At 30.3% G+C, this 20,778-nt stretch overlaps 3 protein-coding genes across 8 annotated transcripts; 2 read left to right on the forward strand and 1 right to left on the reverse strand.

Annotated features, from left to right (window-relative positions):
* Window positions 1-602: 602 nt before the first annotated feature.
* LOC122537974 (lysosomal alpha-mannosidase) lies at window positions 603-8,713 on the forward strand. 2 transcript variants are annotated; one of them, XM_043671674.1, is made up of 17 exons: window positions 603-818; window positions 1,190-1,292; window positions 1,428-1,509; window positions 1,648-1,833; window positions 2,231-2,436; window positions 2,623-2,759; window positions 3,066-3,199; window positions 3,914-4,127; window positions 4,514-4,710; window positions 5,025-5,221; window positions 5,520-5,716; window positions 6,117-6,327; window positions 6,394-6,511; window positions 6,930-7,206; window positions 7,453-7,701; window positions 7,794-7,943; window positions 8,364-8,713. In XM_043671674.1, the coding sequence occupies exons 1-17, from the start codon at window positions 708-710 to the stop codon at window positions 8,592-8,594; spliced, it is 3,000 nt and encodes a 999-aa protein (XP_043527609.1). In that variant the 5' UTR covers window positions 603-707; the 3' UTR covers window positions 8,595-8,713. The 2 variants fall into 2 exon arrangements, with proteins under 2 accessions (XP_043527609.1, XP_043527608.1); XM_043671673.1 differs by lacking the exon at window positions 3,066-3,199 and adding an exon at window positions 3,386-3,519 and having other exon boundaries at window positions 605-818.
* Window positions 8,714-9,241: 528 nt separating this feature from the next.
* On the forward strand, window positions 9,242-12,986 carry LOC122537977. Its single transcript, XM_043671680.1, has 6 exons — window positions 9,242-9,524; window positions 9,856-10,243; window positions 10,607-11,395; window positions 11,648-12,085; window positions 12,163-12,225; window positions 12,326-12,986. Exons 2-6 carry the CDS (start codon window positions 9,856-9,858, stop codon window positions 12,775-12,777), a joined length of 2,130 nt encoding a protein of 709 aa, XP_043527615.1. The 5' UTR covers window positions 9,242-9,524; the 3' UTR covers window positions 12,778-12,986.
* Window positions 10,447-20,700, reverse strand: LOC122537978 (sialin-like). Of its 5 annotated transcripts, XM_043671683.1 has the most exons (12): window positions 20,348-20,700; window positions 19,085-19,397; window positions 16,705-16,904; window positions 16,062-16,192; window positions 15,854-15,959; window positions 15,243-15,327; window positions 14,958-15,178; window positions 14,710-14,856; window positions 14,499-14,631; window positions 14,170-14,411; window positions 13,786-14,049; window positions 10,447-10,464 (listed from the first exon to the last, which is right to left on the reverse strand). In XM_043671683.1, exons 2-11 carry the CDS (start codon window positions 19,107-19,109, stop codon window positions 13,825-13,827), a joined length of 1,515 nt encoding a protein of 504 aa, XP_043527618.1. In that variant the 5' UTR covers window positions 19,110-19,397; window positions 20,348-20,700; the 3' UTR covers window positions 10,447-10,464; window positions 13,786-13,824. The 5 variants fall into 5 exon arrangements, with proteins under 5 accessions (XP_043527618.1, XP_043527616.1, XP_043527617.1 ...); XM_043671681.1 differs by lacking the exon at window positions 10,447-10,464 and having other exon boundaries at window positions 12,822-14,049; XM_043671682.1 differs by lacking the exons at window positions 10,447-10,464; window positions 20,348-20,700 and adding an exon at window positions 19,638-19,656 and having other exon boundaries at window positions 12,822-14,049.
* Window positions 20,701-20,778: the final 78 nt, after the last annotated feature.

Raw genomic sequence — 20,778 nt, forward strand, 5'->3', positions numbered from 1 at the left:
ACTTCTTTAATCGACAAGCAAACACTTGCTTACTTGCGTGAACCAAGACGATGTAAAATTGAAATATCTAGCAATAGATACTAAATGAACTATGTTGTATTTAGGAGTACAATTAAAAGCATCATAATTTATTAGACGCTTTATGAGAACAATTTATACTGAAAAACGTATCGTTTCATATTTGCACGCTCGTGTAGCAGAAAAGCGACATATTTTGTACATGTGTCCAAATTAGATAACCACTTACAAAGGTATTTATACCTTCGTAATAGTAGACGAGGTTTCTTCATTCGTTATTTAAACTTTAAAGACTGACAACAAGTCTTGTTACAGTTCATTCATTTTTGCTATTACAACAAATGACAGCATCGTAAGTTCTTAACGTAACGTAACGTAACGTAACGTAACAAAAAAATACACAGTATGTAAATGAATTTCGACCCTTGAACGAATTCCGATCTCCGACTGAAAACTTACTTATCGCTACGGTCGCTAATGCAAACGTGAAACGTGATAATTGTTGAAAAATTTGGAAAGCTCGTTGAATGAATATTTACGTCGAAGGTTCGCTAGCGGCGAACTATGTATCTTGTATCTTGGACGCAATCGCAACAGCAGCAGCATGAACAAACGGTATAAGTAGAAGAAGAGCGAGTGATTATTTCATTAGTTGTGACTGAAAGCATCTAGTGTGCGATGCGTCGACCATGTCGTTGCTCGAGTTTTTGCTTACGCTGATTTCGCTCTTGCCATTGTTGTTCGTCTACAGCGATGCAGCTGTAATTCCGGAAGCAGTTGGTAAAACCTGCGGTTACAAGGTATTGAACGCACGAATGAATTCTTTGTTAATTACTTTAAGATTCTTTTTTTTTTTTTTTTTTTTTTTTTTTCAAATCGATAGAATAATAACCCCGTTCGGCTTTCTAATTTTTCTTTTCAAACGTCAAGTATAAATTGCATATGTATAATTTCAACATGCATAGATGAACGTACAAGTACTTTAAATATGTACTGAAATTACCTAATATAACAAGTGTAAACTTGCGCGATACACGCAAATGTGCGTGCTTTTGAATACATTTGTCGATCGTCGATAGTTTTTGAAGTAGTAAGAAAGTTAAAGTTTCTATATATTCTTGCACAAGACACGTTAACAAAATAATAACCTATGGATTCACGTACATTGTAGGCATGTCCCATAGCGGATCCAAAGAAACTGAATATTCATTTGGTTGCCCATACTCACGATGACGTTGGTTGGTTGAAAACGGTCGACCAATATTACTTTGGAAGTAAGTATACCTGTGAAAAAGTTGAAGTACCATCGTATCAGAATTTATATATTTATGATGTATAAATTAGATTAGTTAAATGTGACATTCAGATTTTTTGACTTTTCATTTATTTTTTTTTTTTTTGAAACGAAGGTCGGCCAAGAATTCAAAAAGCAGGGGTACAGTATATTCTAGATAGCGTTATTCAAGCGTTGCTGGCTGATCCTGAAAGAAAGTAATTACGTTACCACATTTTTCACTAATTTACTAATTTGTCAAACTATTTCATCCAACGATGAAACAAATAACAGTCCCTTCACGCGTACGTCCCTCTACACTTACGTACGTGTATAATTTATGCTCGTTTAATCAGATTTATTTACGTGGAAACTGCTTTCTTGTGGAAATGGTGGCTGCGTCAAAACGAAAAGACGAAAAAAGACGTGCGAAATTTAATCAATCAAGGCAGATTGGAAATAATCGGCGGCGGATGGAGCATGAACGACGAGGCAGTCACTCACTATCATTCCCTCGTGGATCAATACACTTGGGGTTTCAGGTAAAAGAAAAAAGAAAAAAAAAAAAAAAATAGAAATTTTGGATTATATTTAAATAAAGACGAATATTCATTTTTATTCGTACTGCTATTCAATATTTGAATAAAAACATTGACAACACGATGATAGCCCACAGCAATGTTGGTATTTCGAACGTCTGATATCACTCTATACAACTATAAAACAAATATCAAGTATATAACAACTCGATGTTATATTCGTTTATGACATGAACGCAGCATGTTAAAATCTAAGTATTTTCAACGTACATGCACACGTGTAAACTGTTCTGAAATGCGACGAGGAGTTTGCTTACTTTCATTTTATATACCCATTCCCGTGTATGTGGTTCGAGTGTTATTTTCGAAATTAAAGTTGGAGTTTTCCTAATCTGTCTAGACGTCTTAACGATACCTTTGGAAGTTGTGCCAGGCCGCGTATAGGATGGCAAATAGATCCTTTCGGCCATTCGAGGGAACAAGCGTCTTTATTCGCGCAATTAGGATTCGACGGAATGTTCTTGGCTCGCCTCGATTATCAAGATAAGAATAAAAGGCTCAGGGACAAATCGATGGAATTCATTTGGAGAGCGAGTCCAAACCTAGGTAATGACCAGAAAGCATTTAAAAGTTTTAAAAAACACAATTTCAGCGATCTACGATAGAGTACGTAGAGAGAGAGAGAGAGAGAGAGAAATACATGCAATAGTAGTTGTGTAGTGTGTAACATCTGTGAATAGTTGTTCGAAAATACAATGAAATGGAACGTAGACACACTTTGTGTTGTTGTAGGATCACGTGCAAACTTGTTCTCGGTTGTACTGTATAACAATTATAGCCCACCCCCTGGTTTTTGTTACGATCTCTTGTGCAATGACGAGCCGATAAACGATGATATTAATAGCCCGGATTATAACGTTAAAGAGAGGGTACGTATATAATTTTTAACAATTTCCCATCCTTTTCCGAGTCGTGACTCTTTCTTTATTAGGTATAATTTTTTAGCTTCGTCTGCTTAAACCTATTAAAAGGTTTAACAGGCTAAAATTACCATTACCATGCTACTATAATAATATTTACATCGACACTAGTCTATTGTTACTTGATCCGATAATTTAATTATTGTATGTCGAGCACATTTTTATTATTCACGTTTTGTCGAGAATAACAAAGAACTTATTTCTTTCGGGGCTTTGAGTTATTTTCGCCTGATACCGATATCTTTCGTAAAGCAGATCGACACATTTTTACAATACGTGACTGACCAAGCTAAAGTGTATCGTACAAACAACGTTATATTAACAATGGGCGGAGATTTCACTTATCAACAAGCGGAAATATACTTCGCCAATATGGACAAGCTAATAAGGTATCTTTCTATTTCGTTAAATCATTAGTTTCGTCTCGTGCGAAAACATGTAGGTACCATGTATATATGTCCACATACGAAGAGTATACAGGAGGAAAAGGAAGGGAAAGGTCTTATAATCGTAACGATATCGAATGTCTTGTAAAAATCGAATTGGTAAGTAAAATGCATTGCGGTCATTGACAGGTCGAACAGTTAGTGCATTATGCGCATCTTCAAGCAACGTCCTACAAGACTAATAACGTTATCTTTACAATGGGCGAAGACTTTAACTATCAACACGCTGAAATGTGGTTCAGTAATTTGGACAGATTGATCAGGTAAAAAACGTACTCGATAATGTTCGAAATGCTTGGCTCGAACATTTATACTTATAACGCATAACGAGTATGTATGTATGTATGTATGTATGTATGTATGTATGTATGTATGTATGTATGTAAGTGAGTATACAGATTACCTATACAGGGGTTTATTTATTTTGAAAAAGTGAATAAATGGTCAGAGATAAACATAAAAATATTTAACATCTAATAGTCATCACAACGAAATTATTCATTAATTTGAATTATTCATAATACCTATAGGATTATTAAGGATTACCTCAAATAGATTCTCTATCGAAAATCACTTGCATTTAACAACTACGACTTTGAAATAATTTGCAATACATGTACTATAGTCTTACACGTACTATTTCGTACTGTTTCACAGGTACGTGAAGAAAGAAAAAAGTTCCGAAGTAAATATATTTTACTCGACACCATCGTGTTACTTGAAAGCAGTAAACGATGCAAAACTTCAATGGACGACGAAAGATGATGACTTCTTTCCTTACGCGAGTGATCCACACTCATATTGGACTGGTTACTTCTCCTCCAGACCAACGATCAAATTCTTCGAAAGAATGGGAAACAATCTTTTGCAAGTAAAATTCTATTTTCCAAGTTTCAAAACCTAACGCCAATATTAAACATCGAACATTTTCATTTTTTCTATTATTTAAAATTAAGTATCAAGTATAACATAATCTGATTATAATTTATTACATTCTGATCAAGCCAATTGAAGAAATTGAATCTAACAAGAGTCAAATATTAATAATATTATCATTGTTATCATTATATTTGATAGAAATTTAAATTGAAAGTTAACCAAAGTCCAAAGTACAACTTTGACACAAAATTCGAAATTATATCAAAGTATCATTAACAAACAAGAAATGGACGAATGGACTTGATGATTATTTCACATAACGCAAAATGCAGTGAACATGATGCAGTGAACAAACGTGCAAATATTTTTCTGTTTTAGGTATCGAAACAATTAGCCACAGTGACACACTTGGAGGGTTACGAGAAGGAGTTGGAATATTTCAGAGAAGCAATGGGTGTAATGCAACATCATGATGCCGTTACCGGAACTGAAAAACAATTAGTTGCAGACGACTACGCACGTATATTGTATGCTGGCATGCAACAAGGCACAAACGTCTCTTTTCAGGCTCTAAGGTAAGATACATTCTTTCGATTTTATATCATAATTTTGTACGTTGTACGTATTTTTTAGACTATTGTCCATAATTTTGTCGGATTAATCATTTTCTTGGTAATATCAGATCAGCCATCAGTAGCTAGTACCTAGTTTTGTATCGATTTTAGTTCAGTTTTTTTTTTTTTTTTTCCTTACAAATACCTTGCTACGAGATTGTCGAATCGCTATTCCTTTCAGCTTAATTTTCCATAGAATAACATCCTACATGTACCTATCCTTCAGTCCTGATTAAATTCATTTAGAATTTAGCTTGTTGTTTCTTTTTTCTCAGAAAATGGAGATCAAGTGGAAACTCAGAGTTTGCATCAGAGAATATGTACACGTGCATGCAATTGAACATTAGTATGTGCTTGTACACAGAAGACGAAAATTTTGTACTAGCAATTTACAATCCCTTGAGCCAGAAAGTGGTGTCACCCATTCGCGTTCCCGTTCAACAGGGCAAATACAGCGTTGTTGATCTTACAGGTATGTATCGTTTAACGATTATTAATAACATCGTGATATCCATCTTTCGTCAGGCTTTTAATCAATTTTTCTTTCTTTCTTTCTTTCTTTCTTTCTTTCTTTGTTTTACTTGCAATTAATACAAGTAATAATGATGAATTCTTCATTGCCAATTCATCGATTATATTCCACATTGCTAATTAATTTACACATACTAGATAATCTAAATGATACACAGCGATATTATCGTCTTCTTTTAATTATTATTTTAAACTATTCAATTAATTAAATATTAATTGTTATTTAATTTTCTTTCAAGATGGAAATGAAATTGCTTCGCAAATAGTTCCCATTCCTGAGTCTGTACAAAAAATACCAGGAAGGAGAGGTAATGCAACTGACGAACTTGTATTCTTCGCATCGTTGCCACCTCTCGGTTATAAGACATATACCGTCAAAAGAAATTCAAAAAATATAAATCAGCAACCTACTGGAGAAGTTTCCATTGATAATGAGGTATTTACTTACTTACTTACTTACTTACCTACTTATTTATTTATACATATGTTACTTTGTGAGAAGCACATGTCATATCAACCAATGCGAGTCAAAAATCATTTTCGCATATCTCAATTGTTTTATTATTATCATTATAACAATAAACTATGATACTATGATACTGTTTAAGACGTTTAAGAGTTTAAACGTGGTTACTATCATTGCTAATAGATCAAAATTCTATTAACAATGAGTAATTCAGTAATGTGTAATACAATGAATAATTTCTAGAATAATGAATGAACTCTATTCATTGATTAATCAAGAAAGCAATGAATGTTGCATTTGCGAAATAATTGTTAATCAAAGTTGAAACGTGAATGACAGCGAATAATGTTTTCTATTTTTTTTTCTTTAGTTTTACAATGTATCCGTCAATAAGAATGGCCACATTGTGATAAAGTGGAAAAAACAAAATATAGAACTAACTCAATCGTTCCACTATTACGAAGGAATGGAGGGAAATAACGAGGAATTTAAAAACAGATCTTCGGGCGCATACATATTCAGACCTAGAAGCTCGTCTGTTAAAAATTTCATGAAGCCTGGTTCTTACAAAATATACAAAGGTAGTGTGATTCGATAGCAGAGGCGTTAGAAGATTGTCAAATTTGATTCATTTCCTGCCGTTACAGGCCCGCTGGTACAGGAAATTCATCAGTATGTCACTGATTGGGTGTGTCAAGTAGTCCGAATTTATAGTGGAAAGCAATATGTTGAATTCGACTGGCTTGTTGGACCGATACCTGTTAAGTAAGTAGATTGTATAAAGGTATAAAGTGTTAGTTTTTTAGAGATTCAAAATTCTACGTACATACATGTAGAGTTGTATATTTATATTTAGCTTTAAGATACTTGATGAAATCAATATTTAGAAAAATATTGCAATCGGCCAATATCCATCCAGCCTTTCATCACACTCTACCACTACCTTCCTATTACTGCTCTATTCGATCTAATCACTGATTACACAAAAATTTCTGAACAATATGACGATTACTTTTCGCATCGAGTTTCATTTATTCAAAGAGAAATTCTGAAAATTGCCATAAAACGATACAACTATTACATGTATAAAACGTTTGTTTCTTGAATATCATCAACATATTATCTAGCAATCTCAAAAATAGGTAATGCTATTATATATAGTAATAGTGAGATACGATTTTAGGGATAAGATCGGTAAAGAGATTGTAACGAGATATTACAGTAACTTAAATACTTCTGGAGAATTTTATACGGACAGTAACGGCCGTGAAATGTTGAAACGGAAGAGAGATTATCGCCCAACGTGGAACATAGAACTAGAAGAACAAGTATCTGGCAACTATTATCCGATTACCTCGAAAATTTCTTTAAAGGACAACGAAAATCAACTCAAACTTAGTTTACTCACAGATCGAGCAGAAGGTGGAACTAGTATGAGAGATGGAGAAATCGAAATGATGGTAATATTTATTATTTCACGTATTAAGCGATTAGAAAAGTAGAAAATTCCCAATATAATTGTCTAGTGATTATGTAAATATGTGTGTATATGACACGTAATATGAAACAATATACAATATGCATGTTATAATATACATACATATTACATTATATAAAATAACAATAATTTTTAATAATATCTCTAATAAATTATTATTATATATGAAATAATATCTTACGTAATATGTGTGTATATGTGTGTACAGGTTCATAGAAGACTTTTAAAAGATGATGCATTCGGCGTAGGGGAAGCTCTCAATGAATCTGCATTTGGCGAAGGCTTGGTGATCAGAGGTTCCCACTACATCATCGGAGGTAGTTTGAAAAATCTAGACGAACTTGCAGTTGAAGAGAAAACTTTGGCGCGTCAATTGTTACTTCGCCCATGGCCTTTTATTATACCCGTTGAAACAAATTCTTCAAGACCGTACACACCGTACGCATCTGGCTCGCAAGTAACTATCCGTTTTAGATACACTGGTACATGGCACATGGCTCATACGAGAAATAAAAGTTTATTATTACGTTCGTCTCTTCTCCTTTTTAGGGCACAGCTCTTGCTAAAGCATTGCCACCAAATGTTCATATCTTAACTTTGGAACCGTGGAAGAACAACACTGTTTTACTCCGGTTGGAACACATTTTCGAAGTAGGTGAAACTGTGAGTTTGTCAAAGCCCGTGGAAGTTAATATTCAGGTATGTTTCTTTTAAAAATTTTGTTTAGCTTTTACAAAATATCGGTGCAGAAAAATACGATCAATCCATGCATCTACGTTCAATGTGATTCAAAAGTGAATATTTAAAAACTGTTTACTCTTGAAGAACGCGAATTGACGAACAACATCTCGCTCCAATTCAGCGAGAGATCAGATTTTCTTGTAAAATCTCCTTTCAAAGTTTCCTCAAAAGAAAACTTTAAACTCAAACGTTAGTTTGCAACAAAATTCCTCATTTCATTTTTCTCCAAACTAACTTCTGAGCTTAAATCTTAATATTACGCGAATGAGAAATTTAAAATTTCCTTCTTCCGTGCTTAATATATATGCACTAAATGTAATTTTTTTTATTGTTTATATTTATATTGCAAGTGTAAAATTTACCGATTTGTCACAATAGGATCTATTCGCAACTTTTACGATTGTATCTATCAAGGAGACCACGTTGGGTGGCAACCAATGGATTAAGGATACGAACCGTCTAAAATGGGAACCTGAGACGAATGATATTTTCCAAATGGAAGAAAACCTTTCTCATTCTGTAGAAATGAATGGAAATGTGATGAATGTTCTTTTAAAACCAATGGAAATACGAACATTTATCGTTGAAATCGTGCCGCGGCATTTATGACTTGAAAATTAATGATGTATTGGCATTATATGTTGTTAAGAAAATTTCAATTTGTTACGTATGATTTATAATACATAATTGGCATTAACAAAAATGTAATAAATATAAATATGCGATTCTATACCTATGTCTATACCTGTATCTATACCTATTATAACATTTACTTATCTATCTGTCAGACTCGCATTTCTTTAAAGTTACAAGAATTAAAAGAATTTTATAATTAAATTTGTTGTAATATGATTCGTTCTTTTGCTGTAAGTATAACTTTCATTATAATCTGTCAGCGAATGAAATATCAAAAAGGTACATTGCAGTAAAACTTTGTTTAACCAGTTAATGTTGAACCTCATACTATAGCGAGTCTATTATATATAGACTCGCTATAGTATATATTATCTGACATGTTTGGAAGTTCTATTGTATTTATACTTCTACAAAAAAAAAAAAAATAGCATAGTATCTTTGGCTGGATTATGGAATTTTATCGAAAGCAGCGGATCGCATTTAACATTTTTTTATAACAATTAGCTCCGCTTATTTTATTGTTATTATGCACGATCAATTACAAAGCGAAGCTTCGAACATATCAATTTCATTTTTATTCGTTTCTTTAGACTATAATGAATTTCATTTTGTTTTAAATTACGTTCCACCGTGTACGTATCCTATATATATTTTGTACTATCTCAAGTTGAATATCATTTTTTTTTTTTTTTTTTTTTTTTTTGACATAGCATATGAATTTTAACCTTTTAACATGCAAAATTCCAATAATAAAATTTTCGAATAATTTGTTGAACTCTTGGACAATTTCTTTCGAATACTTTCTGCTCTGAGATGACATCTTGGACTAACAAACTAGTATTCATTCATTGACGCTAAATTACATTCGAAATAAGAATAATTTGGATTTAATTTCTTATCAAAGTAGGTGCTACATATTTTTATACATATGTACGTATATATGTATTATATATGTGATATTGTACTCTCGGAAAATTCAGCCACAATTGTCGGTAAATTCGGATCATTTTCGACCCAATCATGTTATTCAACTTGGCTTTTCCAGCAAACATAAAAGTACTTTTGGTTGTTGATGCACAGAAATTATTAGCAGAATTAAGTACTCATACACATATGTATGTACATATATGTATGTAGTCAAAATTTTCATTGTTTTCCCAAGACTTTGTCAACCAGATGATTAGTGTCTCTACATATTTTCATATATACTTACAACATATATATCTGTATATAGATGACTTCAGAAGATGATGCTTGGGCTCAAACTCTTATCACGGTAACGCCAGAAGACAGTGCGACGTTAAGAGAAATTTCGGATACGGTGACAGTGTCGTCAACGCCAGGCATAAACTTGGCCCTTGATCCTGATGATATTGTATTTAGACAAACGTTTATCCATAGACAATTTGTAGATTCTAAAGAAACAGGAGATGAAGAACCGAAAGCACTAGAAAAACCAATAGACGAAATCGAACGCAAGTCCAAAGAGGATGCAGAAAATCAAACGTACTTACAAGGAATACCAGTTGTACGCATTTCTATTGAATATCGAGACGAAGCCTCGCAAACAATGTACATGAGCACGCCCTGTCCTCCTTTAAAATACTTTAGGGATATAATGAGTATGTCTGTCCTCTACTATTCTTTGTTTTTCGTTATCTTTGATGCAAGATACTGTAGTTTCTTGATCCAAGCAATACATATAACAAAGTTTAATAAGACTACCGAAGGAATAAACAATTGTTTTTCTTATATGTATATTTACTAAAAAAATATCCCTCTTGTATATGTATGATAAAAAAAATAAGTTAAAATTGTACTATTCAAAATAAATTAATATAAAAATGTAATATTTTCATAGTCATATTGTACATCACAGAAAAGTAAATATTTATTCATACCGATAAAATAAAAAGTTTCGCCTCTATTTTGGCTCTAATTGTTAAAATATTGTAAGCCAAGTCATTGTGTCTATGTGTATGTAGCGTCAATGAAGGAAGGTCCTATGCCCGAGTTGAAGAGAAGCAATGCGACAGCAACTATTATTAGCTTCTATCCCGATACACCGCAAAATGTTGTGATGGAACAATTGTCCGTGGACATCGCAGACGAAGAACGCGAAGAATTCCAATCCAAACTCAACACCGAAGAAGAAACAGAAATGGAAGTTACTGAGATTTTGCATTTTTTACTAGCGCGTGCATTCTGGATAGACGATCCGACTAGTCAAGCGCAACCAGAAATTTCTGACAAAGCGACACAGACTTACATTAAATATAATAATCGTACGAAAATCTTGGTCATAGATAGTCAAGTGCAAACAGATTTGAGTTGCGAACCGAAACAATCTAACACGATGCTTCTAACAGATTATTGGGAAACAAAGAAAATGATCTTACGTTATTTGGAAGATTGTATTTCTACAGGAGTCGACGTTAGAATTATAATAGACGATATAATAGACGAAATTGTGAATAAATGTGCCGAAATAGTTAGATATCCCATGAAGGAGCAAATTGTACAAACTGTAGCTACGTACAAAGTAGACCACGAGAAAGAGGAAGATGTGTTGAGAAAACTGAAACTCGATATAATCGTAGATCCTTTAGAATCATCAATTATTGTCATACCTTTGATGGACAGTCTGTTAGAAATGACTTGCGATGTTATACACAAAAATGCCGTTGAAACCATTAAAATCATTTTAGATGGAATTATTCAACGAACAATGACTATTATTGCAAAACTTGTACAACTACAGAAGCAAGCACAGCGTTAGTATCAAATTTATTGTTAGAATGTCTCGTTATTATCATTAAATTGCAATTGCAAGCGTTATATTTATTTTTTTTTTTTTTTTACGCATAAGTACTACACACATTGATTGTTATAAAATATACTTTCACAGAGAAATGTTTTATTTCAATAACGATTTCAATACTAGTCATAATTAAACAATTAACTTTGTTTAATCTTAATTTAATCGTGTAACTCATTGCTAATTATAATATATTGTTACATTTCAGGTAAATCGATAGATCAATTATTGGCTAAGAGAAAGAAAAAAATTCTTGAATTAATGTCAAAGAAAGAAACTGAAACAATTTCTACGCAGACAAGTATAGCTGCTATTTCTGAAGTCAAAAAAATCAAAAAGTCCAAGGAAGTTCTATGTTCCGTCTGTAGAAGGCAATCAATGTGCCAATGGTGTTTAAACGATCAAGAACTTCACATTCCACAAGAGGAAATTAAGATACTTCGTACACAAGATATACTGCTAGCATATAAACCCTGTTATATTGTCACTAAAGTAACTGAAAAGGACGAAAATCTTCAACTACCTTGCCTTTCACAGATAAAGTTCAAACCTCCCGCACAATCTTCTTTAAAAGAAGACTCAGTTGGGGAATCTCGTCATACAATTTGTGTATTCGTACAACCTGACAAAAAAATCGAACCTCAAGGTATAAATATTACTAAATATTTCGCACAATATGTATATCTGTTTCTGTCTATATTTATATAAGTATTATTTTTTTAGAATCTTTTAATGAATGGTCTTACATAACAGATGCTACGATAATGAAATCATGTTCAATCAAAGGTGAAGAATTATAATTTTATTTTAAATATGAAGAAGCATGTTCGATATAAATAAGAAAATTAATTATTACTGAATATTAAATTTTGTACGTACTTTACAGAATCCGTGAGTAGTTCGAGTCAGACAATCACAACTTTGTTAGATCAACCAATTTGTCCAGCTTCTTCCAGCTATCATAGTACATTAACTTCCCAAGCGGCGAACGCCTTACAAATATTGAAAAATACATTTTGTACTCGAGAAAACTGTATTATTTCCTCGCAGCAGACTATGAAGCATTTTTCGTTTGCGGAAAATGAAGACGTGTATACCAAATCGACTTGTAGTCTATGTTTAAGTACAAATAACATAAGTAATAAAATAAATGAACAAAAAATCTCTTGCATGCAACAAACCTGTAAAACTTTTTCAAAACTACATTTGCCCAATACAAATACTTCTAGCAACTGTACTTCTTCTCGCATTCCTATGAAATCAGATGGAGATGGTTTTAAAATTATTCCTATATACCTCTCTCAAGAGGTACTTGTACCTAATAATTGCAAGAATTAACATAATGAGTATTTCCATGAATGCATTTATATTACAACAATTAATACATTTTTAAAATGTTTATTTATTCTTAACATATTTTTAAAATATCATCAGATCAATCTATATGCATTATAATACGCTTATATACTGCATCACTATATGTATAGTATAATATGTACATTCAGTAAATACATAATAAACCTTCCTAAAGATAATTATACAAAGTACATGTCGTTTCTTACTTCGTGTATGATTTTTATATTAATTATAACGAAACATGTATGAAAAAATATTTGTAATACTTCTCCAAATTTCGCTCTGTAGAGTACAAATAAATTAAATATGAGAATACATTATTACTCGTGCAACATTTCTTTGTATTAAATCATATCCCTCTTTATATTAGAATTAAGATGATAAATTATTAATTATCTTATATACAATTGCATATTTTACATTTCTGATTTTACAAATATAAACAATTGTACATTATTATTAAGATATCTTGTATAAAGTAAGCATTAAGTATACATTTGATTTGGCACGAAGTTAAGAAATGCAATCCGAGTATTTCTCACGTTTTAAAGTGTAAAAGCATATATTAAATAAACTATATATATATATGCAGTGAAAGCTCGCGATTTGAAATCACAAACTAGATAGAATTTAGAGACGATATATATATATATATAAAGAACTCGACACGGTGGTGTTTTAAAATCTCTTTTTAAGATTTACGCTGCACTCATTTATTTGTAAGTACCAATTCATGTATTAAGTCATTGAATAAATAAAACGAATAAATAAATAAAACGATTTTGGAAAAAAGTAGCAATAAACTAAAATAAAAAAAAAAACGAAAAAAAACTGACTTAAAAGAGGGATCGAGAAATTGGTAAATAAATTACAACTGACTATAGAAATGTAGAAAAATAATTGTGAATAAATTGTTTGTCTAGCTTCAAAAAACATCCGCAATATTCATACCACTTATAAAATAATTGGATGTTTTTAATATTAAATAAATAAATTTAGCATTAACTTAAAAAAAATGCAATTTTTTAATTATAACGATACTTTAGATTCATCGTCTTCTTGTTCTGGATGTGATTTTGTAGCGTGTATTGAATTCATTTGCGTTTCTTCATCAGAAATCGTTGATACTTTCTGTTGATTTAAATCATTCCATGGCTGAGTGTCTGCTGAACCAAAAAACCAAAAAAGTACTGTTGCAGATGTAAATACTGCTGTTGAAATCCAAAACATAATACGCCATTCTTCTACTCCATTCTGTAAGATAAAAATAGTAAATCAGTAACTACGAAATACTAAATTAAATTCAGAAATTTCCTTAACTAGTTTCTCGATTGTAATAAAACAATAAAAATTTTATATTTAATTTATCCATACTCTCTCATTTGTTAGAGCACCAATAATTGGTGGAATAATAAATCCAGGAAAACTGCCAAAAGTATTCATGATTCCATATAAGGAACCAGCGTAATTTGGTGCAAGATCTTGATGATTTTGTAAACTGGTTTGACATGCAGCACCATTAAAAGTTAATGCTACTATTAACATAATGATGGCAGCTGTTGCATCGCAACCAGCATATGTCATTACAATTAAAGCTAATGCAGGGCCCATATGTGCTGTCAAAGAAGAAATTAATATTTTATTTATCGTTAACAAATAAAATTCATTAAAATTAAACAAATAATTCATTTAAATTTATTTACAGAAAAGCATAAATATTTTTCTAATCCAATTTAAAGTAAGAATATTTTTCCTTCGAACATAATCACCAGCTGCAGCAAACAATATTCCAGCACCAAGTCTTGCTATATAAGGCAATCCTGTAATTGATCCTCCCTGGATACAATTCAATAAATGTTAGTTTGATTTCTACAAACTAATTTGAATTAAACTAATACATAAACAAGACAGTACCGATTTCATATTAAAACCAAGAACTTCTAACGTATATTTTGGTCCGTTTGTAGCAATGAAATATATACCCCACATGTTTGCAAAATGAGCCCACAATAGAACTATAAATGGTACTGATGTAGCAACAGCTCTCACTGGCAATTTCACCTACAGTTTTATGTTAATATTTAATAATAATTAATCACTAATATTATATATAATGTCTGAATACAATAACTTCTCAACTTAAAGTTTCAAAATTTGCTTACTTTTTGTTTAGAAACAGTAGTACCTATTTGTTCTTTAATATAATCTTTTTCATTTTTTGTGATTCCTGGATGAGTATCAGGGGTATCGTATATAAGGAAAATCCATAAAATATAAAAAATCAGTATAAGACCACTAGTAACATAATATGCAGCTTTCCAACCAAAAGCGCTAATTATTTGACCACATAATGTAAATGTGACCACAGTTCCAAAAGGTCCACCTAAAACCAATGTCTTGGTACATTCTATTTGATTTCTTAATTTTTTTCATTTTCATTTAAATACCTTGCATTGTCCACACAAATATACCCTTCTCACTAGGAGGAACCCATCTTGCTATCATTGCATGGAGAGCAGGGTAAATAGCTGCCTATAAATTTTGCTCATTAATAAAAATTTACTTCAATTACATTATTAAGCGTAATTAATAATAACAAACATTTTTTATGGATTAGTGAAACATATGAAGGGTATGTTACCTAAAATAGCTTTGCTATAATAAAATTTCATAAAAATATTTCCTATAAAAATTTTGAACATTTCGATTTAATATAGTTTAATTATATTAAATTTAGATTTAATTTAATTTTACGTGATGAAAATCATGAATATGAGTGTGCAAATTTTTTCATTGTACATTGTATACTGAACCTTATAAAATAATATATAGAATCGTAGCAAACATTTTTATGAAATTTCGAATGATAAAGTTATTCTTACAATAAAAATTTTCTGTACACTTTTATAAAACTATCTTCTGTAGTAAAAAGTTCAGTGAAAGAATAATAATTTATAAGAGATAAATAATTTAGTTCGAGTAAATAATTTAGTAAATAAAAGTTCAAAATGAAGGAATAATAATTTGTAAGCGATAAATAATTTAGTAAGTAACTTACTCCAAAGAAGCCCATCAAAAAACGAAGTGCAAACACTACACCATAATGAATATCAGAAGCCCAAGGCATCAAAAGGTTTAATATTGCAGGTATTAGTGTTGCAAATCTATATTAGAAGATTACATAAAAAATATATATATATATATGAAAAAAAACAATCTATAAAATTCAATGTAAAATAAGGAATTTGTAACTGAAAAATACTTACGCTACTACTTTAGAACCTCCATATTTTTCAGCCAAAAGACCAGCAGGCACACTTGCTGGAAGAACTCCGTAAAAATAGCCAGAGAGCAGAAAACCTTGTACATGTTGATTCCATTCAAATCGTTCACCGTACTGTAAGACGGAAATATTATATTAATTTAACTTAATAGTGGACAGTAAATTAATGAATTAACGTTATATTATCATATTTGTTACAAATCTTTACAGTATTAGATCAATATTTCTATAAAAAATCGTTAATTTTTCATGAAACTATTATTGAAAATATTATTGAATATGATTCAATAAGTGTTATTAAATATGAAGATATTATTGAATATGATCCAATAAAGGAAATTACATGTATTGAAGATGATGATTAGCGGTTGCTTAGATAAGATGTGTGTTGTGATTTCAATGTTAAGAAGAATATTTAATGATGGAAGAGAAAAAAATTTTTTTATATTTAAAACTCTGATAATAACATAATATGTACTATATCGTCTTTCTCTTAACAATTAGTCATATAACATGTGATAGAGACTTGTTTTAACTATGGAGTATGCTAAATACTTATTCTATATACACTTCTAGTACAAATGTGTGTTATACAATTAAAAAAAGAAAAAAAAAACAAATCTTACATCTTTAAGTACAGCAGGTTTATGACTAGTACTATTGCCATTAGTAGCGATGGCAGAACATGCTGGACCACTTATTCCATCTTTACTAGTTGTATTTGTCATAGCAACAATAATAATGGACAAATTTGTACGAATCATATATGAAAACATACAAGCTAAAAACATCATTGCACCTAGAATTGCTCTCCTTGGTATTCTCTCTGAAATATATGTATATACATTTTATTTGATAAGATAAATGTAAAATTTAGAAGATCTGATTCAAATTATTTGCATTATAGCAATATTTGCTATAATCAAACAAATATAAATATATCTTAATTAATAATTAACGAGTTTTAATTTTACCCAAACTGTAGCGAGATTTTAAATTTAAATATATTAATCAGATATGTATGTTGTGATCGACTTTGAATATAGTATAATTATTATATAGTGCATATAAAAATTAAATACGCAATTGATGACAAAATATCATGAAACCTGACATTTCCTAACAACCATCCTAACTATATAATGATATTTACTTGTTTTTAATTCTTACGCTTGTTCCAAACGTTCCAAAAGTATTTTACTTTAGAAAGTACTAAATCGATTAAGTTTATCATTAAATCTTCATAATATTAAAGATAAAGATAATCATACAAAAAACTACTCTTTTTTTGTATGTGAGATCTCGTTGTTCGAAATCATTTGAAATAATGAAATAATAATAAAATAATGTTATCATTAGCATATTTCAGTTAATATTAGAAATTTGAAGAAAAATGACCTTGTGGATAAAAATATTTCATCGCAATATTCATCGTACAAAATCAAACAACTTCTTCCTGTGGGTGTCTAACGCTGCCAAAAATAACAAAAATGCAAAGAACAACGGTAATAATAAATAACAAGCGAAACAAAAATGGTTTAAATATGTTAAAAAACAATAAATTATTTAATTAGAATTTTAGTCATACATATATATTATACATAGAGAATGTTTTCGATTTCGATGGTACAACCGAAAAGTGGACGATTCTAAAATTCTTAAAAAAGCTCCAGAAAATTGAGTTTAAAAAGCGTTATCTAGTATATTTAAATTTGTCTAATTCTAAACTAAATGATAAAAGTGTAGTAATTGGTGGAAAATTATTCTGCCTTGTTCGTTATTCATGAATGTTATTCATTACCGCGAAAGTAAGTGAACATTCAGCGAATATTTAAAGAATCGATTTTAAACATGAAAGGCAACGAGAAAAATTCATAAAAATGCCGATTCAGGCTTATTTCTCGAGTTATATAGCATAAATGAAGATAAAGAATATAATTTAATGTTAGAAATATACTGAAACTACCATAGGTCAATGAGTCAGTTCAGGCAAATCTTTCTATTTTAGTCATTCTTCATTTTTTTTCACTCTGAGATAAATGAGCGAAATTTTACGTAATCGTGATCTACGCCAAGTATAGGCACATACATATTTAGCGTAAAACAATATATACTATTTACAACTTGAAAAATAAGGCTTAAACAACATAAATTTTCTTTATTGCCTTCATGTCTGAACTACTTGCTTTGGAATATCTTGTATATTACAACATGCTCATAAATACAATTGACATATATACGTATGTATATTGCCAATACAATACGCGCAAATTGCCAATCTATGTATACATATCTGTACAAACAGCATCCGAATCGAGAAGTTGACCTCAGTATTTAACTTTTAATAAATTAATAGTTCTTCTTGACGCGCATATGCATTTGTCCTAAATAACCGTATGAACCAAACCGAACTGTATGAAACCAAAAGAATCTAAAAAATGAAACGAAATAAACTTTTTCTTTAATATGAGGAAAAAATTCTAAATATCAGATATTTTTGAATCCACTATTAATTCATTTGTAAGATGAAAATCTAATCAGAAAAATTAAACACGAATGAAGATAAAGAATATTCGTAAATATTCTGCCGGACCGTTATTATTCTTACAAATCAAATTAGGTCATCATAGAGGAATTCTCAGCTGGTTCTTTGCATATTTTACAATATTTAAAGAAAATGTAATAAAAGCATTAAAATGAATTTCGAAATAATTAAAAAGAAGTGAACTTTTTTTTACATCGCATAAGAAATAAATCATGTTTTTTTTTATTTGAATATAAAAACTAGAACATTCAATATTTGTTCATATAAATTTTTATTAATTGTTCGCTATGTAAATACGAACATATAATAGTATAATCTTATTAATAAAAAATTAAATTAGAGAAGGAGAAAATAACAAGAAATACAAGCAAACATTTATAATGCTCAAAAATATATATCTAACAAGCAAGCATTTAAACTCGAAATCGAGTTCAAAAAAAAAAAGATTTTGAAATACTTACCATTGAACTTCCGGAAGAGAGCCATTTTGCTTGCACTGCGTGTCACAATTGCTCGCTGGTATATATAAACAGCAGATCGATGTCTAGTTTTATAAATTATAAATGGTATTTACGTTTTAAATTGACGACTGTTAATCGTAATCAATAATGCAAGAAACGTTGGAGTCAGGTGATATCTTCAGGATTTAATCAACTCTGTAAACTATTGGTTTATTTTGCATTACGTCATGCTCTCGCAAATGTTGGATAATATAACGATATTGTTTTAGACTCTGCTTGGTTGAATTCGAAATCATATATCTTCACGAGGACGCTGAAAAAAGACGCGAAGACTATTACACCACATCCGAATTCTATATTTAATCCACCATAATAGAATTAGACTTATGTAATATCACATGTTGCATATATAAGAAGTAGAGTTTTAAAAAAACAAGCACAAACAATACATTCCTAAAACATTGTCCAATACGTATATCTGTAATTTGTTTATCAAAATCAAGGTTGTGAAATTAATTTGCAATGCGTATTCATGCACTTAATTCTATATTACCGATAAAATTAATACCACTTGAATTCACTAAACGACAAACGCATACATATACGTATCTGTATCGTATTTGCATCGTGTGTGTGCACACACTGTATGCGTATGCACACAAATCAAACAAATGTAAAATTTACGAATACTGCAAAGAAAAAAAAAGAATAAGAATAATATACAAAAGTGAAATTTGGCATTAAACACTTTTAATTAAAATTAATTAAAATGGTTTAATCTATTCGCGTTATTGCAACACCGAATCACATGAAATTATGCTTGTCTTCCGTAAAAATTTCGTTTCTTGCAATAAACAAAATTAAACAAAATATAAATTGTTAACTTTCACGTTATTACATAATGTATTAATATACTTTGATAAATTAAAAAATTGAAAACACAATTGGTTAAATTTAAAAAGATGGAATACAACTTGTTAAGATATTTACCATTAATCACGTTTATTCGGTAAGGTTTTTCTCTTGAAAATAAATAAAATCATATTTTAATTTCAAACTAAATTAAATTTTTAATATTCGTTATTAAAAGTATGATTTTGTACATGTGTTGAACTGTACTCGAAGTAAAATAAAAATTTTAACATTTCGATACGTTAAAATTAATATGTGAAAAAATTCACTTAATACATTCAAATAACAGTTAATACTATAAATTATTGAATAAATAAACAAACAAATTATTGATTAAATAGTTGTACTTACATTAACTGCACATATTTATGACAACCGTTTCATTTATTGCATGATGCACAACGTGAGACTAACCTATTTCACTCTCATCTTTTTCAAAAACATTGCAAAACAAACAATAACATCCCGCCAATTTGTCGATCAATATTCGCTCAAAGCTACGTTATCCTTTGTCAATACGAGTATTCACATTAAAATAAAAAGATATTTTTCATTTAACCTATTTGCATATACATGTAACAAACTTTATGTAAAATACAAACGTAATATTTATTTTATCTTTCAAATATCTTTAGATCACAATAAAATGCAACACTGTAATCCTCCTAACATGCAAATTCTTATACATACGCCATGACGAACGTGACTATGACTCTGACTGAAAGTTAGTCACTGAACGACGCGGCACTATCTTTTTTTAGTCTCCAATTCGCGCTTCTTTC

This window comes from Frieseomelitta varia, unplaced genomic scaffold (genome assembly GCF_011392965.1).
Source record: "Frieseomelitta varia isolate USP_RPSP 00005682 unplaced genomic scaffold, Fvar_1.2 scaffold_940, whole genome shotgun sequence".
Taxonomy (NCBI): Eukaryota; Metazoa; Arthropoda; class Insecta; order Hymenoptera; family Apidae; genus Frieseomelitta; species Frieseomelitta varia.

Excerpts from the sequence above, each read along its gene's own strand:
- LOC122537974 (XM_043671674.1), top strand. The coding sequence starts at position 708 with ATGTCGTTGCTCGAGTTTTTGCTTACGCTGATTTCGCTCTTGCCATTG. Across the intron at positions 4,128-4,513 it reads TGGGAAACAATCTTTTGCAA|GTATCGAAACAATTAGCCAC; the intron begins GTAAAATTCTAT and ends TTTCTGTTTTAG. Across the intron at positions 7,702-7,793 it reads CGTACGCATCTGGCTCGCAA|GGCACAGCTCTTGCTAAAGC; the intron begins GTAACTATCCGT and ends TCTCCTTTTTAG.
- LOC122537977 (XM_043671680.1), top strand. The coding sequence starts at position 9,856 with ATGACTTCAGAAGATGATGCTTGGGCTCAAACTCTTATCACGGTAACG. Across the intron at positions 11,396-11,647 it reads ACTACAGAAGCAAGCACAGC|GTAAATCGATAGATCAATTA; the intron begins GTTAGTATCAAA and ends GTTACATTTCAG. Across the intron at positions 12,226-12,325 it reads GAAATCATGTTCAATCAAAG|AATCCGTGAGTAGTTCGAGT; the intron begins GTGAAGAATTAT and ends CGTACTTTACAG.
- LOC122537978 (XM_043671683.1), bottom strand. The coding sequence starts at position 19,109 with ATGGCTCTCTTCCGGAAGTTCAATG. Across the intron at positions 16,905-19,084 it reads TCTCTTCCGGAAGTTCAATG|AGAGAATACCAAGGAGAGCA; the intron begins GTAAGTATTTCA and ends CATATATTTCAG. Across the intron at positions 15,328-15,853 it reads TTTTGATGGGCTTCTTTGGA|GCAGCTATTTACCCTGCTCT; the intron begins GTAAGTTACTTA and ends CAAAATTTATAG.